This window comes from Trachurus japonicus, chromosome 3, assembly GCF_045865225.1.
Source record: "Trachurus japonicus isolate A0001 chromosome 3, Traja_1.0".
Taxonomy (NCBI): Eukaryota; Metazoa; Chordata; class Actinopteri; order Carangiformes; family Carangidae; genus Trachurus; species Trachurus japonicus.
Genome location: NC_140909.1, coordinates 26126730 through 26150386, shown reverse-complemented (window position 1 = coordinate 26150386; position 23657 = coordinate 26126730). Strand labels below are relative to the sequence as shown.

The window sequence follows — 23657 nt, the reverse complement described above, 5'->3', positions numbered from 1 at the left end:
CCATGCTCAAGAAGTTGTGAAACTTGGTAAACATGTCAGGACTGGCGAAAAATTTGATATTTTGAAGTCGTTAGAAATGGGCGTGGCCAAATGGCTAAATGCCGCCCCCTAGAAATTTTCAAAACATCAGCCCCGCCTTTGCGTTTCACCTCAAGTGTGAGATTTAAGCCATTACTCTTTCGGTTCTGGCACCCGACAGCACAACCAGATGACACCATGGTAGCAGAGATGGCAAAGTCCTGGAGCGACTAACGTTAGTAGTTGACTCCAAAATTGGTTTGTTTTGCCTCCAGCTGAACACGTGACCTAATCGTGACGTAGGCTCAGAAGGGGCCTATACAGTTCTCTCTTGCCGCTTTTGTGTTCAAATTACATTTATAGTATTGATTTTTATTTTATTGTATGCCCTTTATCAAAAATATACTTTCTATTGTATTTATTCCTGACAGTGGTAATGGTCTCTATTTTACAAAGCATACTCTACAACACTTCGAAGTGTATCCAGGTTAACTTATGTTTGCCAGAGCAACAACTGCAACATGTCAGTGTAACTCTGGATCAACCAAAACAAAGTGAACGGGCACAATAACAGGCCTCATCTTTTATTTAGTGTAACACATGGTTAGATTCCACATGCCAGCTGACTGTCTGGGATGGATCGGCTGAAACTGGTTCATCCTGAGTTACATCTTCACATGGCTTCTTGTCACAAGCTGACTCGGTGAATGTGAGAATAATACATTTTATTTATAAGCGCTTTTACAAATGCTCAAAGACACTTTACAGTTAAAAATCATAAAATAGATCAATTCAAATTGTAATTCAGTTAAAAACAGTTCAAGTTAAGACAATAAGAGGAACGACAGAGAACAGAAGAGATCTTTTATTTAACAACAGCTTGATATTGATCACCTTTGGGCAACATAAACAAATAATTGTTGCATCCACCCAAATACATTTTTAACAGACTTCTTGTTGCAGCAGGACAAACACTGACAACCTTTAGGGCAAACAAAGATGTCAGTGAGCAGCAGGTCTCTCTCCCACAGTCTGTCTCTGCTTTATCGGGTTGAGACTGCAGCTCTCTGTGTTCAGTCTCAGACATAATGTAGACTCAGACATAATTAGATTCTGGACCACTAACTGGTCCTGTACCTCGTAGACCCCATCCCCCAACCAATTTCTAAATTGATATCTTGGCGACTGACCAAGTGCTCCCTCCATCTCCTGTATTGTGGCGCTGTAGTTGGACACAGTCTTGCGATGTCGTTTGGCAATCTCAGTCTCTTGCTCTCTTGCTACAGCACCACCCATCTGCCCTTGCTGTGCTCTTTCAAAATTATGCTCTCGATAATTTCATTTAGTTAAATCGCTTCTCCTGTCTGTCTTGATTTAATTTTCCCACCGATCCATTCACCTGATGGATTACAAGACTCTCAGCCTTACAGCTTTGCCACAAGATGTGTCAATGTCTTCTCATATTTCAAGACTACTGAAAACCACGTGATGACCCATTACGTAATAAATGCCAGTACTAAGAAATGGTTTCCAAACTGCTTAACATTGCATTTCTATTATGTCTCAATCTTTATTTGTCCTTGTGGTGTCACTGCAGTTCATTGTTAGTGCTCCCAACACCACTCTGAGGTTGGACATTAGCACAGCAGGAGCATCTACAGTCCAGCACACAATAATTATGTTACACACATGAAACAAGGTAAAGCAGACGTGTGGGTAGTGTGCGATGTGACTAAAATGAAATGTAGGTAGACGGTTGCATCGATAACAAGAGCACGTGATATGGACTAATTAAAAAACTGCAGATTGTGTAAAAGGCACACTGTTATATATATATATATATATGTATATATATAATTAATCATATCATGCCCGTCCCTATTACTGCAGACTTTTGCCTTCATCATGTTAGTTTGTGGTGCACCCTAGTCTTCATGGCCTCCTGCATGCCGGTTTGACTTGTTGATGACACTACACCGTAAGTCTTTAGCTCAACAATGCTATTACAATTTATTCATTTTTTAAGATCTACTTATCTTCTGGGACCACAAACGTCCAGTTTTGACCTGCTGGTGGCACCAAGTGTATTTTTGGGAAATATTAAGTGACATTGACCAATCAACACTGACATCCCGAGAACCACGTCTACAACCAGGCATGGTTCAAAGTCAAGAAATATGTCGGTGTTGCAATTTATAAAGGATCAACAAACTTACTGCAGTTCATTGTTAAACAAAAATAAAAAGTTGAAACATAGTAGAGCCCATTTGTTCGTTCTAATGAGATTACCATACTCTGCAGTAACTACCTCCACCTATGTTCTTGAAATTCAGCCAACTGTGTTTGTTCATTGGTGGCAAAAAACATGTGCACACACAGCCGGAATTTCCTAATGATGACTGAATGAAACAATGTGTCTCCAAAGTAATTTTTGAACAGAGACGTTATAGCTGATTTACTGAAGTCATCCGACTATTGTTTATTATACAGCGAAGGCTTCCTCTCTGCTGCTGCTTCCTGTTACCTGTTTTATTTTGGAGGTACATTATTTATACAGCAGTCAAGACATGTAACATGACATCAGAAATTCTGATGTCATGTTGGACAAAGTGGATCATTCAACATCTTTACGATGGTAATTTAATTAGAACACTGAAAGATCAGAGGGAGGAGGACCACCTTTCTTGGGGGATAACATGAATCACAATCACAGAGTGCTTCATTATATACGTATAAAACAACATTTTATGCAATTCAGAGCAGACATACACTATAACAAACATTTACTGAGGTAATGTCACAACAACAAACATACGTAAATAACTATACAATATAATGTGTAACTGAATAGCTCCACATCAAAATATACACAATCATGAGAAACATTGTCTATCCATTAAAAAAAAATAACAGTTCACTTTTTTCTTGGCTGTGTCAGAGTCCTCGGTGGTGAAAAAAAGCATTTACATTAGGAACAAAAAAAAAAAACTAAGGAGATGTCATGGATGGACCAGATTTAATCATAACCCTCCTACAAAGACTGTGAGATACAGTAACAGCCAAATATGAGTGGTCATGTGAACTGATTTGGTTTAATTAAACATAAATAGTGGAACTGATCTGACTTTGTGTGGATTTGTAAAAAATCTCCACCTGAGAACTAGGCAGCACATCTGTGCTGGCTTCACATCAATGCCCTGAGTGCAAGATAAAGTTGCAAGGAGGGGAGGAGGGTAGAGGGTGTGTAGATGGAGACGTAAGATAAGACCTGCAGTGGAGCCTTTAGTGACCTCGAGTAGTCCCTTTATCAGAGACTCCGTTAAGAGGATGGAGCAGATGCTGTTTGAAAGAAAAAAAAGTGTTGAGATTAAATTCAGTGAAAATATAGTTGATTCTTCTAATTTATAATATGCAGGCACTGAAACAGAAAGCTTCTCTATGATAAGTGCAGACTGTTATGTTTTACTTACTATCATTATTTCATATTAAAATAATAACACACTATAGAGTCATAGTAATGTCATAAAAAAGAATACATCTGTAAAAGAATAAATATCTGAAATATAAGCTAAATGTATGAATAGATAAATGTGGATTTATTAAAAATAAATAGAATAAAAAATTCTCCCTAACGATTTCTAATCATGTATGCTTTTATTATTTGTTTATATTTTCAACTTTTCTTACTCTTGTACAGATTTTTTTTTGTGGCACTCCTGTGACTCCATAGTTTGTTACCATTATGTTTGAAATGAATATAATATACAGCATGTAACACAGAGAGATCTTTCCATTAGTTTATTATTATCATTAATAGTTTTAGTACAAAACCTTCTGTGGGATCACTAAATTTACTCCACTCCAGTGAACAGGTGTGTTGGTGTGGTGACTGGCTGCTTATGCTTCTATAACAAAATGACTTCTCGCACTGTCTGGGTTTTATTTACCAGCTCAATATTTAGATGCAGTGCGGCGGAAGCAAAGTATTTTAAGCAACAAACCAGCTCAGACTGTAACACTTGTATTTTCAGCTACATACTATAAACATTACGTCATGCTTTTTTTCTGCCACTTGCAGCCATTGCTCAATATAGGAGCAAATCCACATGACATAATGAATGATGAAAGGGTCAGAGGTTGAGGCACAGATGGATCTGCCACATATGAGCAGCTGTGCAAACAGGTCACCCGACAATGTAATTAGGCTTCATGGTTTTATAGTTATAGTAAACTGAAACGACCTTATCAAATAGTGTACAAAACAGCATGCTAATGCTAGCTAGTGTCATCCATTATGTATGCATTATGTACATGATCGATTCTCTAGCTTACAGTGATTATTTAGCATTGTCTCATCATTCGCCTGACTTGAAGTACAACTTTAGAGAAGGAGACTTACCTTACACAGATGACAATCGCAGATGGATCTCTCAGAAACCTATAGCACCAGAGGATTTTCACTGGCACGAGCCACAGTTTCTTCAAACGTCTGACATCAACAGACATTTTTTTTTCAGAGTCATGGATCAGTACAAAATTAACTGGGACCTGGTTCTGACTTGGCAACCAACTCCCATAAGATGTCACAACATTTCTCCTCTGTGTTGGTCTTGGTTTCACTGCAGCAGACAACGCTTTCCAAGCTCAGAAGTTTGGAGGAACACATGAAACCATGAATGTTACATAAACTGAGATAAAACTAGTATTTCTCTGCTTAACATCACTGTCTGTGTTATTTTCACTGAGCTGCTGCTCCCTGCTTCTATGTGGGGTTTTACTCACTTTCAAACCACTTGCCTCTTTTAGCATTTTATTATTTACTTATACTTATTCACTTCTCAGGTTTTATTACAAATCTTCATATATATTCATATCAATCACATAGTGTTTATATGTTTTTTGCTATTGTTGTTTCTGTGTGTGTGTGTGTGTGTGTGACAAAGAGGGAGGAGTCTGAGTATTTTTATTGCTTTGATTCTCAAAAGCACTTTGTGTTGCCTTACTTTTATGAAAAATCCTGTACAAATAAAGTCTGTTTGATTCATTGATTGGTGCTGACGGGCTTAACTGAATGAAAACGGAAGGATTTCTAACTACCAATGAACGATCTTGTGACAGTTGCTAGCTCTGCCACAAAATCTGTAACGATTATGTAACATTGAGGGGGAAACTCACCCCTCTACTCCCTGGTTACTAAGAAAACTGAAGTAAGTGGAACATGACTAAACAGGAATTGAAACAAGAGTAACATTTTCTAAATTAAGTTTTACCAAAAGGAAAAAAAACACCTACATTACACCACTTTGAAGTGATAGTGCAGCTGCACTTTAGCTCACTCCTGTTGTTGTGAGACTGGGGCAGAGCAGACTGCAGTGATTGTGATGTCTCAAAGTCTGTGTTTTGTGTGTGTGTTTTAAAGAGTAGAAACACTGGAGGCTGGTCACCACCACTGGGTAACTGTGTGTGTGAACAGGCTGGGGTGAGAGAAAGGAGAGCAACAGATGTAGGACCTCATATTGAAAAGTTCCTGGCAGCAGGAGACGAAAACAGGGGAGGGGAGGGGAAAAAAGGGGGGCAGACAGAGATGGAGGGAGGGAGGAAGGGAGGGACGGACAGAGAGCGAGAGCGAGGGAGAAGTGAGACAGCGCGACCCGAACACTAACCACAACCAGATGGGGAAGTAATGGGGAGCGACAGTGGAAAGAAACCGAGCGGAGTAAGGGAGAGGAGGGAGGGAGAGGGGTGGGGCCCTGAGAGGACGGGGAAAAGAAGAAGGAGGAGGAGAGAGGGGGGGCTGGTGAGGAATTTTTTCCTGAACCAAACACCCCCACCCCCCTTGGAATGAGAGGGAGGCTTTATGTAATGGGTTAGATGCAATCATTGAGGCTGTTGGGAGAAAGTCCCCCAGTAGTTCCTCTCTGCTCTGCTTCCTCAGAGGACAACAACTACGAAAAAACGCACTCACTTTTTACACTTTCTCTCAAATATTTTCTCAAATCTGAAGAGAGAGGCGACATCTTGCCTGCCGCCTCTCTCCTCCGTCTTCTCCCTCACCACTCACTGTTCGTGCAGACGGGAGGAGCCGATCGGACTACTGTTGGATGCTGATGCTGGTTTCCACAGTTGGAGACATGACAAACGTGTGGGAGTGCCAGCTTTTTATAGAGTCATATGATGAGCCGCGTGTCGTCTGTTAGACCTGGTCACAAGCTGACGGTGATCTGGGTGGGGCCGGGCAGCCCCCGCTTAATCTAATGTATTTCACACCAGTCTAATACCCTCACATCCAGGTTACTGAGGGTCAGCTCTGTACAGTACAGCGTGTATACTGTAAGTGGGAAATGATGTCCAGTGGAGCTGAGACCAGTTGACCAATCAGACCATTTATCCAGACAAACACATTTTAAAAAACACACACACACACACCTGAGGGGTACTCCAGAGAGGAGACTGAACAAACTCTAAGTTTCTCCCAGAGCCCTGAGTTGACTTACTCTGAGAAATGAAACTCTGAGTTTTCAGTTCCAAAACAGCTGAAGAGTTAGTTCAATCGACTCTTACCCAGAGTTTCCCTCATCTCAGGGTTATTAGGGTCCGGGCAGCTCAGCTGCCAGGAAAACTATTGTATTCCGAGGAATTCTTCTTCTTCTTCTTCTTCTTTCTTTCTTCTTCCAAGGAAGTCATACCTCCCATGGGCGAAAACTCACCAAACTTTACAGAAACATCCAAACCCATGCTAGATTAACTCAACTCCAAGGACATGTGCCCCCCCCTCCTAGGGGGGGCACAATAAGCGTTTAAATAAAAAAACTTTAAAAATTCCTACCAAACCAACGATAGATGCTAAAGTTTTGAAACTTCACCAAAATGTCGCCTCAATACTGCTGAAACTTTTGTCCACTTACAAATTATGACTTTTAAAATGTATCTCCTCCCACAATTTTTGCTCAATTGTCACCAAACTTGCTACAGAGCATCTCCAGACTGTCCTCCACAAAACTTGTTTCTCAGATTTTTGATTAAGCAAAAATTGAGTCTACAGTGCATGAAAACATATGACTGTAAACAGTACTGTAAACATATACCATCAAATTCTTGCTAAATACATTTTCAATCTTCCTGAAAAAAAATGACAATATTTTGGAGTCATGGTTGATGAAGTTTGGCAAATATCAGAATTTTAACTCAAAAACTGAATTTTTGAGAACATTTTGAATTCTGCTCTCATGGGAACAACTGCAGTCAATGTGAGAGTGGAATTTTTAAACATCATATTTTCTCTTATGAAGCAAAACACTTATCATTAAAAACAAATCACCAACATTTCCATGCTGTCAAGATGCAATTTATGTATTATCAGATTTTTGTTTAGATAACTGAATTTCTGACATTTTGACCATTTCATCACAACAGCTGCCCGGGCACTGGCTCACCTGAGTGGATAAATGAAGCTACACAGCAGGTCTCACTACCAGCTAATTAGCTCAGCGAGTTAAGAGCTGGTTCTTGGTGTCAGAGGTTGTGAGTTCGAGACCCAGCAAGGGTGATGATGATGATGACAGATCAAAATGTCAGATGTCCTCAACATGAAACACAAGTCAGTCTTAATAGTGGCATCACAGCAGGGTTTCCCGCAGCGCTTTCCTGTTAAGGCGGCCGCCTTAACAACAAAGAGCTGCCGCCTAAACTAACGTCTTAAAAAAAAAAAAATGTAGCGATATTCGCCGCCTCCCACACACATACACACCACAGAGAAGCGCGCATGCATAACAGCAGTGTGTGTTGAAAGCGAAACTTAATACGGCGCGGTGCATCGCGTCCCCCCAACGATCGATCCACTCCACCCCCCCCCCCCAGTCGACGCCACCTTAACTAACAAATTTTCTGGGGGAAACACTGCACAGTAAGCCTCTAAATTTAAAAATCCAAATAGCTTGGACTGGACCATGTGCGAAGGCTCCTAACATCTTAGACTCATAGTAGATGTTTGACGAATACATATCAGAATTTTACCTCAAAAACTGATTTTTCTTTTTACTGTGGTGTCAAATCTGCCTGCACGACAGTGAATGGCTTACTCAATTTGTGAAACCACTGTTAAATGCCACTTGTCAATTAGCTCAATGCGATAGACAACGGTCTTTGGTTCCCGAGGTTGTGGGTTCAATCCTCAACTGGTGCAAATTGAACATTATAAGGTCAACTGTCCTGTCTTCCTATTCTCCTGTTTGTTGCTCAGAATTGCCTAAATTTGCCTAAAAGTAGCCCGGACCCGACCCATCGCTGCGCAGCAGCTATAATTTACTCTGAGTTTTCACATAATCTCTCTGTTTTCTGGAATACCCCCCCTGAACAATCACCTCCATTAAACAGGATTGATGCTAGATGGAGAACATGATCTGCAGGAAGTGACGTCATAGACAACATGCAAACTTTACTTATCTATGCCTAAACTTAACCAATGGCTTCACTTACTTTTAGTTTTTTTCCCCCTATTTTACACCTGTACATGTCAGTTTTACTAAACTTAACCAGTCGGGAGTTCTTGACGATTTTTGGTGAGGTTCGACGTCACTTCCTGCAGATCATGTACTCCATCTATAGCCACAACCATTAAACGGGGAGCAGATTGACTGTCTGCAGCTGATAAGTTTCAAAATAATCCTCTGAATGAGGAACAGCAAAGATTGCATACTTAAAATACAGAACTTAACTGGAAAACAGCTGCAGCAAAGATGGTAAGGTCAGTTAACATATCATATCGTCTAGACTGACAAGCCAACTAGGGAGCCACTGTGGCAATTAGGGCCATTGTTTCTCAAGGCCTTTGCAGGGTTTTTCCTGCGTTCAAAATTGCGTGGCGGCCGCCTCCACCTTATTTTGTGCCGTCCCCAGCGATATGCAGGGTTTTTTCTGCATTATAAATTTTGAGGCGGCCGCGCGCCTGAATCTTGATTGAAAATCAATGTAGTTCTATGAAAGCTCAGTGGCACTGTTTTCAACCAGTTTTCAACTCGACCGCAGCAGAAGGGGTGCGTTTGATTTCAACTCCGGGCTGGGCCGCAAGGTGACGTTGACGCGCTGCTTGTGTGCCCGCGGGGGCGGGGCTCATCGGGGCTCCGCTCCGTTCAGACGTTGTGCTGAGCGTGAACCAACGCACCCCACCGGCGCAGAGCGTGAAGAGAGAGAGAAGGAGACGCGGTGGTGTCCTTTGCAGCTTGGTGACAGGACTTCAGGTACCCGTAAAAGCAGACTCCCAATTTACTGCCGGTCCCAAATACCCGAGGTTAACGTATGAAGTTGAACGGCTTGTGTGTCAAAGACACCAGAGGCTACGAAGCAGGATTTGAGCTTATCCAGGTAACTTAAGGGTTAACTCTGGGTCTTCCGTACATCGACGGTGGTTCACTTCTTACCGGGATAAATCTCCATGGTAACATGCTGAACGACTGGTCCGGAGCAGGTTATGTTCTCTTGGAAAATGACGGGACAGTGAGCGCACGACATGGTTCAATCATCTGACACCTCGTCCTGACATGCAGCGAGCAAGCGAAACGGCAACGAAAACTCGCGCGAGGGTGTCCTGATATGCAGCGTGACGATTTTGTCGCGAGTATATTCTATTGGTTTAGAATCCAAACCAATCAAATTATCGAGGGACGTACACAAACTTGCGGCGCTATTTTGAGATTCCTGGCATTTCCTGGTTGCCGTTTTTCACATCTTTGAGTGTTTTTTCCTCTCATATTCTCCTCTCTCTGATAACTTGCTTGTCAACAGAAAGCGGCGTGTACTTATCAACCAATAAGAAGTGTTTAGGGGCGGGACACCGCCGCGAAATGTCGTCCAGATAGAGGCAACGCGAGCGATAATTTCAGGGTTGTGCGACATCGCTGGACGGCGCGACGTCGCTCGCGGCACGTCAGGACAGGCTGATTGAAAAGTACGCATTCTAATCACTTTTCCTCGCTCGCTCGCTTGCGTCGCTGTCGCATCGCTGTATGTCAGGACGGGGTGTGACACAGGTTTGTCAGTTTGTCGCTCCCTGAACACTCAGGATCCTCTCACGATCAGCGCTCCGAGTTTTTTTTTTTTTTTGACACTAGTGTGTGTGAGATATTCACACACCTAAGTCATATACACCAAAATTACATGTGAGCAACAGGCCAGAGGAATATAATGTGATTTCTGTAGAGCCAGTGATTTTATTTAATTTTAATCCCATGAACTAGCCTACTGTATAAGCATTGTCACGCATCAATATGGGACTCCACCCCCCACCCCCCCCCAGGAAAAACCCTGCTTTGTTTTCAGAGCTCTGAAAACTCTGGGATCATGTGATCAATGGAGGAGGAAATGTAGCTACAGAGAAAAGTTTTAAAACAAAAACTGTGATAATGCACCTCCTACAAATGTAGGACGGCATAAACTGATATTTGAGTTGATACCAGTGGAATATGTAACATACAGATCCAAATGTAAAACAACAGTTTCTTTAAGACTTGGACACCCCTCTTTAAATATGCTGGTAAAAGACTCACAAATACTGTCTTAAAGGGAATGATTGACTGCAGCACTGATACTTGGAAAAAATTTGGTTCATAAGGTAAGATTGATTGATTGATTGATTGATTGATTGATTGATTGATTGATTGATTGATTGATTGATTGATTGATTGATTGATTGATTGATACACCTATAATTGTATGCATTTTTTTTTGCAAGTAGGTTGTGGGCTATGTGTATCTTTTGTCAGGGATTTTAGTAAGATGTGTTTTTTCTGTGGCCACTGTTTGTTATGTGTTCGTTGTATGTTTATGAAAAAATCATAATAAAAAACAAACAAACAAACAAACAAACAAACAAAAAAACAAACCTGTATTGACAGACAGAAACTATTTTGAAAAATAAATAGTGTCTATGCTGCACATCGGCCGCCCAGATAACACCTCACCAACAAACTCACATGACTGTGACAAGTACCTCGGGACACAGTGTCTGTACACCCTGTAATAACTTGATTTTTACTGGACAGATATTTTCATGAATTGAAATTAATTAAATAAATTTATTATTCAACACATGAATAAAATGTTTAGGTTTTAGAACAATAATCAATATTTCTCATCTGATTTCATAAAATATGAGATGCATTTTGTACTAATCACCATCTTTCAAAAGACTATAATGCTTTAACTATTCATCAGGTCTATAAATGTGAACCTTTATCTTTCATTCATTCATCATAAACATCACCTCCAAGTCGATCAATAGGGCCTCATAGACTGAAATAGATCCATTTGTTCTGGTCATTAATAGTTGATGATGCAGAACTATCATTACCTCGATTCCTTCACTATTACTTGTTGCAGAACGTTGGACAAATGTCCGTGTCTCCGGACATTAAAGGAAATGATTCATCAGTACTGTATTTCTTCATGAGAAGAAGATGAAATCATAGCATGATTTGTCATTCACTGTTACCTTGTATTTTGAAATGTAAGCTCAAGTCAGATCGTATAATGAACTCGCGCTTACAGGCATGGAGTGTATAACGCTGTGTAGCATGTCCCTAAATATTGTACTTTCAATAATAACGTGTTAAAGCACAAAATATATATGGTTTTATGGTTAATATATGGCCTTCTGAGCACTTCAACAATACATCATTCTTGTTGAATAAGTCTTTAAAATCTAAAAAGAGAGAGTAAATAATTCAGCAGTTATGTGAATAAATCTTCTAAATACCAGCTCCCTGGGCCAGGCGAAGCCAACAAACACAAACACCAGAGAGCACGGTATTTTCCAAGTGTTGTGCTGAACTGCGTCAGACATAAAACAGGGACAGTGTAAAGACAGACTCAGAGACAGACGGAGACGGTGCAGATACAGAGATACGTACTTATGTAGTAGGTGTTGGGGGCCTGGGCTCCATCTAATTTCAGCTCCAGCAGGTTGCTCGTCTGTGGATCGTGTCTCATCCACAGGGCCACGCCCAGGATGACTCCTCCGGCGAGCTGCAACACAACGTGTCATTCTGTCACTATGTGTCATTACATTCAGCACATCACTGTTCGCATTTTGAACTGTTTCAAAGATTTTTGCCTTTTCACATTCACTAGGTCCTGAGGCAGAGCCACACCCTCAGTCTCACTGTCTTCTCATGTGCATCACCACAACAGCGTCACTATGGAAACTGTGCAGAGAGCCTTGCCTTGACTGAAATGGCAAGAACATCCATTGCTGTTCAAAACTGTGGGAAACACACTCATCGTCTTTTCTGTCGAAAGATATCAGCACCACTCTCAGTGTTTTCTGTTGTAAACAACGGGCTGTCATTCAACACCTCTGAAGTCACTGATTAACATGTTAAATCCCATCTGTTTGGGTGCTGGTTAATGTGTAATGGTGTCTGTCCCCTCACCTGACTCTCTGAAGGAAAGTGCTTTTAGGGGCTTTTCTTTAAACAAAATGAAAGTAAAAGCAACACGATTTTACAAAATGAAAATGTCTACATTGGTTTTTTTCATTTAGGGGGAACAGCAGCAGCAGCGGAAAATGTCACACATTTACAGGGTGAGGTTGTTGCTCAGCTGATCACTGGGGAATAGAAGTAGGCTTGGGCAATGTTAAAACTTTCCAACCAGTCAAGGAAACAGCAATTGGCAATACAGAGCGGGGGGCAGGGAAGTCCCACCACTTACAGGCAAACATGCTCTCAAATTGATTGATGAAGTGACGTGGCTTTTCTGTACCAACCCACTGAACGACATACAGAGGTACAGGCTTACATGGCATTTAGTTACTGCTCTGCACACAATATGGCACAATGGTTGTCGTTATTATTATCATCCATAAGCATTTTCCATATAAAGGACACAGCTCAAAGAAATAGAGAGGGAGTTGAAAGAGGAAAGGCAAAGGGAGGGAGGGAGGGAAAGACAAAAACATCCAATGAATAAATAAATGAATAAACACAACAAATCAAAGAACTAAATAAAGCTGAGCTCAACAAGTTTGTTTTCACTCCAGTGCTTCACTCGGACTGTATTTCCTTTTCTTCGCTGTTAAGTGTCTATCTGCAATTTCTCCCCACCTGACCGTGTCCAGTCGCTATCTCGGTGTATTCAAATATATTATAATATTCAAACGAGCTTTCAAGGCAACCCTACAGACTGTACCTTTTAACCTGCCGCTGTGGGATACAGTGAAGAACACACAGGTCATTGTATAAAAAGAGACCACAACTTCGGTTTCATTCGTAGTTCATCTGTGGGAAACGCTGCGCATTTTCTACTGTTGTTACAGAAACGTATTGTTCTGTAGGGAGACGTGAGCCTTCCTTGTTTGGCCTGGGACAAAGAAATGCTAAATATAACCAGTTAGCGTATACCAGGGCAGACACACCGGAACAAGCGGCAGTGAAATAAACCACCGACAGTCACAATAGACGCTCCCTTCTACTCCACATGGGTTTGGATCTTTTATAAATCTCATGCTTCAGCGTGTTCAAAATACACAACGTCCGTGTCTAAATTAGACGGAAAAGATTTTAGCCTAAACAGGCCGGGCCATCCCATCCCTCTCCTCGCCAAGTGAGGTCCATTCCAGAGCGAAGGCCAGCCGCTGCCTAGCAACCAGATAAACACCATAACTGGGAAGAGTGTGGAGCGCACACACACACACATACCACATACCACAGAGTAACTTACTGACTTTAGGAAAACTCCCCACCACGTGAATTACCACTAAGATGAGTCACTGAAATGCTTGAAGCTGATAAACTCAGACTGTACTCAGGCTTTAAGCTACAGCATCTGTGTGGATGAGGAACAGAGAGACAACGTAGGTTGAACTGCATGATTTTGTAACTGGTCTGAGAAACCAGTCCTGTTTCCATTGTAGCTGTGAGCCACACCTTAGTCAGTGTCTTTAACAGCTGCAAACTCAAATCCACCGGGCGCTGGTTTCTATGAGACGGTAATAAAGTAGTTAATCACAAATCCACCAGACGGCCTTTGAGACGTTATCAAGGTGTCTGGGGTGACTTTTGCTCCAATCCAGCAATTAAGAGATAGCTTGGATGAGGTTGTGTGGGGTAATTATGCGCAACAATGCCAACTAATGTAATGAGTTGGTCTGGTAGCAAACCCAAACCCGACAAAAATCACACCATCTGTCATCTTTTAATCTTTTTTCTGTGAAAATTAAAATGCAAAAATTATTATTCCAACTGAAATCGCTATCAGTGCGACTGTATTTTTGATACATGAGTATTGTATACTAGGGCTGTCACTTTTTATTCAACATTCGAATATTCGTTCAAACGTGGGGTGAAAAGGGGGCGGGATATTCAAATTTATCCAAAGGAATTACGGGTCATTCGATATTCTTTCGAACCTAATTTTTGTAAAAAGTGACAGCCCTGTTGTATACAGGAGTACTGGCAGTGTGATGAGCTCACGTAGACAGAGTCATCCGTAAAAAAACAAACTTCATGGTAATTTGCTTTGGTATTTTGGTGCGTAATGACATATAATTACATTGTGATAACATGGTAAGAGGAAGATAGATGTAAACCAAGATCCTGCAGATCAGATAGCCACTATCTTACACCACTGTTGCATCGAAATAAAGATGCAGCAACAAAATGCCACAAATACGTATATGTTGCGCCTGTTTCCCCACACATTAATTCATTTGTGGTGGCACAGATGCTCCACCCCCACATCCTGTATGATGCAGAGAAACCATGCAATTTCCCCCTCTGAAGAAATTATGAAATGTGCTAGGTGGATCTGTGTGTTCGTGCTGCGGAAGGTGCTTATCTTCAAGAGTAGAAGATCATAGGGCTGCACAATTAATCGAATTTTAATCACGATCACGATTTTGGCTGCCACGATTAAATTAAGATGATCGTCACGATTATTAACATGTAAAAAACGGGCTGTGCTGCATATCAAATCAAGCGCTTTCTCAACCAATAGTCCGCCAACCACCAGGGGGCGAACGAGAGGTCAGGGCTCCATGAAGCTGCCTAACTAACAAGCGAGCGCATCCTCCCTTTACATGTTGTTTACAGTCCAGAGTGTGTGTCCCGGCCGGTCTGCGCCTTCAAATGCTGCTGTACTGTGTCACCTTCTGCGCCCGGTGTTACGTCTCACTCCTAGACTGTATGGATCTCACTCTGACGTGAGAGTGAGACGATGTCGGCAGCAGACGGTGACAGTACAGACATGACGTGTGTCTGTGTCTGGTCAGTCAGCAGCACCTCAGGCTGTCTACTGTCGCCGCCTCGTTCTGGATCGGATCGAGGTCGGGCTGCGGGGTGGTCTCAAAGCTGGACCGAGACCCCGTCACCCCACGCGGCCGTTTTGGTGTTCATTACATACGTCGTGTAAATAAAACGTTCCGACCGTGATCATAACGGCCGGTAACGGCGATCTATGGCCGTTTTGGTGGCAGCACAGTTGAGCTAGGCCGACCTGCTGGACGCTGCCTGTGTGAAAACACTTGGTTTGTTCATTAAATGTTTTTAATTCGTTCCAAATTGCTGCTGAACCGTCCGTGCTGTGCTTTGGTCCATGCTAGACAGACTCTTGCCCACACATCTCTGTGTATCATTGATGGCAAAAATTAATTTTTACTATAGCCTACTTTGAAATTACATTTCAGAGCCTGTACTTTCTTACTTTTATTTGAGTAAAGGAGTTGAATCAGCAGCTACTTCTACCAGATTTATTTTTTGTTTTTTACACAAGTATCTGTACGCTACTGTACAGAATGACACCTCTGCACTCTGCAATGGCATTTATTTTTCGTAAAATAAATTTTATTTTAGGCTATTATTTATTTTAATTTTACGTTTTATTTTGAACTGAAAGCCTTGTTCACATAGCCTATTGTTTGTTTCAAATAGAAAGTGCAATAAAAACATGTTTTATCTAACATAATGTATAATCGTGATTAATAATCGTGATTTCAATATTGACAAAAATAATCGTGATTATCATTTTGGCCATAATCGTGCAGCCCTAGAAGATCATGAAAGCATTTCACCTTATTTGTCACTTTGCAAAACTAAAACAAGCCTCACAGCAGTTGTATAAGCACTGGCAGCACTGTTGCAAAGTAGCTCTCATGAGTAGAGGAACAAAAGCTCCATCTTTTACCTCTAGCTGAATTAGTTAGCCACAGAGATGAGACAGGCCAAAGCTATACAGTGGAAAAATGCACAAGTCCATAGTAGCATTGTACACACACACACACACACACACACACACACACACACACAAAGAAAAAAGATAAATAGAACACTTTCCACTTTACCATCCTAGTTGTAAAGTCATCTGACTTTGATGAGTGGTGAATAAACTTTATATGTGTTATATCATAGCTTGTCTTTGAGTAGTAGGGCTTAAACCCAATACTACAGACAGACAGACAGACCCGATGTCAAAGATATCATCCGACCATCTGTTGTTCATTCACCCACTGCACTTGTTTCTGTTGACACATTTCACACCCAGGGAAAACACATGGGTTGATACCATCATGGTGATTGCAGTCTAGTGTCACGGAGGAGAGCGTGCCTACTTGTGGCCGACAGTGTGGGCTCTATCCCACCACTCCTGCCTCAAGGCTGAGTCATCACACTTGAGTCACTCCCAAGTCGGAAGAGGTGCCACACAGAAATGAGAGTGAAAACCCCAAAAGTTGCTTTAAATAATCACCACGTGAGAGATCAGCAGCACGGCCCAAGTTTCGCTGCCAGCTTCTCTCTCCAGAGGCTAGTTCTGCCTCCAGCGCAGCGGACAGGGGGTTGTAGAATGCTGGGCATGCTGGGAGAGAGGGAGTGGGGGGTGGGTGGGTGGGGTGGGTGTTCCTATAAAACTCCTCTACCACCAGACGCTCCCCTCCCCCCAACGCATCTCAGGCTCTTAACCCTCTCAGTGTCCCGCGTGATTTATGGAAACAGGAGGTCTCCCTTTTAAAGCGCCAACAGCCACGGCGAACCGCTCGGTGACCACACATCACACTCGGAGTATCTCCAAGGATGGATTGGACTCATCTGCTCTGACAGATCCTTTCAAAAAGCTCTTTGGAGCAGCCAATAAAACTGAACAGGCTAATGCGTTACAAAAAGAGAAGAGTGGAAGCTGGAGTGATACTCTAACACAAATCACATTACAGACACCAGCGCTTCTTGTCAGTGTTTTATTCATTCACACACCACACATACCCAAATAGAGTAGAGCGGTCTGCCCAGTGAACATGCCTCCCAAACAAAAATACAGTACTTCCTAGGGATGTCCTGATTGAGTTGTTTTTGGCTCACGGCCCTGATCCATGTCCTTCAACGCTGTGTATCTATCTTCCGATACCAAGTTAAATCCAATATTCAGACTAAGATGAATGTTAAGTACTGACACACCGAAGAAACAGCTGTGGCTTAATCCAAATACTGAAGGTCCTGGTTAAACATATCACGTTAATAACTTAAAAATGACGGATGAGGTGTGTGAAAATGAGAGGATATGTATGCCTGTGCGAGATTTGTCAGAACTACTGAAAACACAGAACAAACACACCAACAATTACAAACAATCCTTAATCCATTAATTGTCCTTCAAAATCACAAATAAGTACTTACACAATCAGAGTTTGACCCACTTTCATTATAAACTCTCTGGTCTTTTCAAGTGATTCAGATCAAAAGCGAAAGCTTCGGTCTTTCCCGATGAAGGAATACCCTGTTATAGAGTACGGACACACTGGGACCTTATTAGAAACCAAAAACATGTGGGTTCAAACATTTCCAAAGTCTGATAGCGTCATACAGGAGTGGACAAGCCCCCGACTGAACTGAATGACCCACAGGACAACAGATGTATGGAGGCCTCGGAGAGGATAGCCACCAAGGATGGTCAGGAACTGGTCCAATAATCTACAGACAAAGGAGAGCGCGCTTATCTATTCAAGTTGAGGAGTTTCCCAGTGCAGCCTGCATTTTCTTCTCTAGATGATTTAAGTGAGGCTACTGTGTCAATTATAAATCAGACAATTTAAAAACAGATGTGCAACAAGAGGGTGTAAGAGCCATTCAGAACGCAGCTCAGACAATAGGTCTCTGTGGCACAAAGGTCAAGATAAATCCAGGTAGCAGTCACAAGAGAAGTTAAGACCAATGAGGGAATTTCATATAATTAATCTACTGCATCTGCCAGTAATTTTCCAAATCGCAGAGCCAGAAGATACATGCGCTTTTTCCTGGAAAACATTGGTCTTACGCTGTGGTGGCCGTAACTGGAGAAAAGGAAAGCGGCGCTGCAATTTCCAAAAACTGACGGATGCTCTGAACGTCTTTAGTTTGTCCAGAGGTATCTGCCTTAGCTAAAAAAAATTAAAAAAAAAACCCCTCACAACATCATAATAATTCTCCAGGTTTGTTTTCTGTAGATTCAACAAAGTCCAACCAAACATCTTCCTCCACCTAGTCACGTCCACAAAACAGATGTCTGTTGAATGACTTCCTGAATCAATTATGAAATCCAAACAGAGCTGCGGTTGGTACAGACTTTCGGAGACTGTGACCTGGTGCACATAGCTGTTGGGTTGCATCAGTTAAGCTGACAAGTCAAACAGCACGGAGGAAATGATCGGGGGTGAGGAACACAGATATTTCTGGTGCCCATGGTCGATGTACTCCCTCATCTTGGGGGAGTGGAAACCAAGCAGCTTTGCAAAAAACACTGACGATCTGACAACACCACACATGATGAACATCACCAGCTCAGCAGGAGCAGGAGCCAGCAGAGAAATTTACCCTGTCTGGAAAAGTAGGATTTGACCATAGTGAAATTCCAAACTGTGGATTTTGTTGGTCCGTCGGGAGCTTGAACAGAACAGAACCACATATGACCCTGTCGGCCGGATCCTGGTAACAGAAGGAGCACCAAAACTTTTCCACCCAGCTACAAACTTCTAAAGCACTGACTTTTTGTTGTAATGGTTCTTTTCTTCAGCCAAATGACATGTAATGGGGTTGCTATCGGAAAGTGCTGACATAATCCAGCACATTATGCAGCTCTGGTCGTCCTTTTTCTTCCAGGAGCCAGAGGGGCCAGCACACCGTGAGGCCAAACACATGAGTGGACGGGCTAAAGTCTAAAGATTCCTAGTAGGTTTCTCTTTTACTATCTCTTCCAGATAGCGTTTGTAGCTTTATTATTTAATCTCTGGTGCCTGAGCAGTGAGACCGAAGAAAAGTGCAGCGATGGGGAAGAAAGAGCCTCACTTTTCCACACCAGCACTTTAGCTGCCATTTATCACTGATAATGGCTATTAGGGTTGGACGGTCATCAGGAGAAAGAGCGTTTCCTGTTGGACTCTGGGGACGAGAACTGTGGCTAACCCACTTTCCTTTTGCATGGCTGACGGAAATACTACAATTAAAAGAACAAAAGCCTGAAAGTGTGTGTGTAAAAAATGGCCTACAATACTCAGTGTTGTTTCTAAATGCAACCTGTTTAATCATTAAGAAATGTGTGATATGGAAATGTTCATATAAATAGATTAAGCATGTTGGACATACTAAAGCCCCGTTTTAAAAATACAAAACTTTATATTTAACAATGTAACATTAACCACAATATACAGTGTTTCTTTTTTTCTTCTTTCTTTGTTTTTGATATTCTTTTTGGTTCTGAGACACTGACTTAAACCTGTTAGTTTAAGTTTTAAGGTAGAGGTTTTTTTTGTTGTTGAAGTATTTCACTGAAAAACAAATCACATTAGGCTAATTGTCATCAATAATAAAACTAACAGAAATAAATCCATACTTTACTTCACTGTGTCTACAGCTGTCTGACTTATAATGACACAGCAAATGTTAGGCGTGTATAAATGGACAATACCAGGAAAAAGCAACACAAATTTCCAGTGAAAGCACCATAATGCATGGTGTACCACATGATGATTGTAGCAAAATCCACTTAAGGACCTCCCTCTAACATGTCAGCCTAGAGCTTCAGCACTGAGGTGTTTTGAAATGACCTTACCCAGAACGGACACAGTGTTGATGGATGTGAAGGTTATTTGATAATTTAAAACACCAGCTAATACTGACACTCCAGTTAGCCTCAGTTTAGTGTAATGCGGAGGTGGCAAACTGGGAGTGGCCTTTGGACAAATTTGGATGAATCCCAATGCTGTCAAAAAATCCATACAGGTTTTTACTGGCCCTGCCACCAATCTCCATCTGGACCACTAGTTAGGCTAGAGAAGTTTAGCAAGATGCTCTGACCATCTGTGAAAAAATGTATTAGCTTTCTTTACAAATGTGTTCCTGTAGGTTTCCAGTAACAGCTCTTATTTATTTCCAAATCCATTGGGATTGGGATCCATAAAAATGTTTCCATGGCCATAAAATATTGGTAGTATATTTGAGTTATATAGTGTATGGCAAAGAGTACTATAGTAAATGTCAGTGGTCAGGGGTGTTGAACTGATTTTAGCCTATTCTAAATAGATCCCATTCTAAAAAAAAAAGGAAAAAGGAAATGAAATGAGGAATTAAAAATATACAAAATACTTAAGAAGAGTGATGATACTAACTGTGCACTGATACCCAGTACATGAGTGTGGTTTCTATGGTGATATGAGAAAGAAAGAAATAAAAATTCTAATTTAGGCTTGTGAGATGTCAGATTCCATTATGAGTCACAATCGAACTGTTGTGAGTCATAATGGGATCTGGGAAAAAATATTGCCTTATTGGTGTGTCTTAGGCTTAACAAGTGTTTTTTAAATTTTTATGATCTTTTTATAATTATACCTCAATATGGGGAGGGGGCAAGAGGACAACAGCCATTGTACACTGAATGCATCATATAGATACACCCTAGTCATGCAAGTCCCCATTTTCCTCACTCTTCTCATCTGGCTGGTCGTTCTGGCATGAGCAATGCCAGTTGCCACAAGCGTACACTTGACCCCTTGCTTTTTACAGCTGAAATGGATTCAGCACCCCTTAAAACCCCTAGTTAGACATTTCACAAGCAATTTTCTTTTTTTCCCCTCTGGGCACCTTAACTTTGATTGGCTCTCCAGAAATTTCCCAATGGATTTGGAAATAAATAAATTGAGAGCTGACACCTACAGGAACACATTGGTAAAGAAAGCTATTGGTAATCCACTTCTTCACAGATGGTCAGACAGTCAGAGCATCTTGCTAAACTTCTCTAACTACACCCCCAGGGGACAGAACAGTAGTTCCTTATCTGGAAGCTGCCACACCAACCAGCTATTCTGGTGGACACCCAGACTTAGCGCTCACCATGTGGTGCAGCCCTCTCTGTTATTTCAATGTAGTCAGTCTGGTGGGATGGCTGATGAGCTGAACTCCTTACAACAGTGTCCTCTGGCAAAAAAACAAACAAACAGTGAAGCTAAGCTCAACTCCTGCTGTGGGGCAATTCAATAGCCTACTATCATTTGATGGAGTGCTGCAAAGGCCAATCAATTAATGCAAGCACACATTCATTCCTGGGTTATTAATTTTTTTACTTGAAAACCATATGTCTTCGAAAAAACACGCCCACCTGTGGCAGCATCCATAATAAAATAGTTGTCATGATGTCATGACATTAGATGATTACCTTCACCACTGTAGAGTGCTTTGTCATCTGGGAGCCTATAAATGCATCGATCTGGTCCGCCAGCCAGAGTGTCTGGTTTGTAATTTATCTTAAGAACAGCATACAGTCTGAATCCCAAATTAAACTCGTTTTGGAGCAGTCCCAATCAATCAGCCAATCAGGTTGCTCATTACAAAATATGATCAAATTTAACAGTTCATATTTTCCCTTTCAGGCTATTATGGCGATAATAGGCTAATCTTTATTTGTAGATAACCTTCCAGACCCTAATCCTAACCAAAAGTGTGTTTCAAAGCAAAACAAATTCACCTGAATCATTTAAAAATATATAAAATTGCAGGTAAAACCAGGAGAAGCCCTCCTATAGGCTATAACCGTGGACTTCAGAGAATCACAGCCAACCTTTTTCCTCAGGCCTTTCTGAAGGAACCTAAGAATGGAAAAAAGAAACCACCAAACTAACTGGAGATCAGTGAAGGAGTTGTTTAAGAAACTAAACAGCAGCTCTTACATAAGAAGAGTAAAAACCAAACACCCACAGATGTTTCCATGATCCATCACTCAGCAGCGAGCCCTGACTCACCAAATGAAAACCACCAAGAGCCCCCCACCTCCTTGCATGCGCGTACACACACGCGCACACACACACACACTGGGTGGAGGATTTAGTCCAAACAAAGCCATCTTCCAAACCTTCAACCAGCAGCAGCCCAACACACTCACATGTGTCCACTTAACTGGCCTAAAGCCCCGGACCCAGAACTGTTGAACCGCGTGTTTGTTTGTGCCACAGCAGCAAACTCAAACTCACTGGAGTTGTTGTTGTGGAGTCACGCGACAACACCTGAACACCTAAAGTTGACTCTGGTAGATACTTTATGTCATTTTTATTCACACAATTCACAACATTGACTCCTGTAGTTAACGCACGCCTTTGTGAGCGCGTCTGTTCTCGCCCTGGTCGGTCGGTCGGTCGGTCGGTCGCCCTAGCGGCGAAGAGGCGGCACGGCGGCCGTTGAGAGAGAGAGCGGGTCGTAACGGTAACAGAATGGAATCTCCGAGACAGAACGTTGGTGTTCTCTCCGTCCAGCGTCATTCACAGAGGAGCAGCCGGCCATGGATGAAACTGCTGCCGACGATGAAGAGGAGGGAGAAGAGGTAGAGGAGGGGGTGAAGGAGAAAGAGAAGGAGGTGCTGCGCAGCCATCTATGCTGCGCAGCGACCTGAACAAACACAATGAGTGAGATATTTAAAAAATAAATCAAGGCAGCTTACCCAGAAGATGAAGTTGAGGAAGAAAAGCATGTACTTGATACATTTGGTGCAGCCTTCGACTCCCATGGTTAGTCAGGGGGGAAAGTAAGGTAATATACTGGGCAGAGAGTTTAGAGAGACGGTGGCGACGACTGGTCTTCCTCCTCGGCGTGTAACGGGACTGAGTCTCAACTGGGAATCGTGGACTTGGAGCTCGGAGACCGAGGCAACACCCAACTCCTCCCTCCTTCGCGCTCACAGCAACAGCACCCCGCCATTGTCCACTCAGTGTCGCCACATTTGACGGACAGCCCAATCACAGCCCAGAGCCCGCCCCTTCCCCACCACCACCGAAAAAAGAACCCCCCCCCCAGTATACTGAAAAAATGTTGTTGTCGTTTTCTTGCGCTATGATGCCGTGATAAACTCAATGCTATGTTCAGGTACCACAGGTCGCGTGGGTATGTAGTATCAGAGATAGCCTACAGCACGAATAATAAAAAATATGTATAATGCACCATTTGCTGCTCTGAATGAATGTGCCACAGTAACAGACTAAAAATGAACCACACACTGCTGGAGCTGAGATCATGTGCTATAAACCATAAAGTGATATGACCTTTGTGATTTGCTACTGCACCTTCTATTATTTAAACTAGCCTATATTTTAATGTAGCCCTACGTTTTGAAATGCATAGTTTATATGTCAAATTAGGCTATGTGTT

At 42.0% G+C, this 23657-nt stretch overlaps 1 protein-coding gene across 1 annotated transcript in view; it reads right to left on the bottom strand.

Moving 5' to 3' along the window:
• Positions 1-23133, bottom strand: part of LOC146990030 (CD81 antigen-like) — a 31922-nt gene extending 8789 nt beyond the window's left edge. Inside the window, exons 1-2 of the mRNA XM_085767759.1 lie at positions 22954-23133; positions 11922-12036 (exon numbers count right to left, since the gene is read on the bottom strand). Coding sequence (XP_085623885.1) covers positions 11922-12036; positions 22954-23019 — 181 coding nt within the window. The 5' untranslated portion in view covers positions 23020-23133. The remainder of the gene's footprint in view (positions 1-11921; positions 12037-22953) is intronic.
• Positions 23134-23657: the final 524 nt, after the last annotated feature.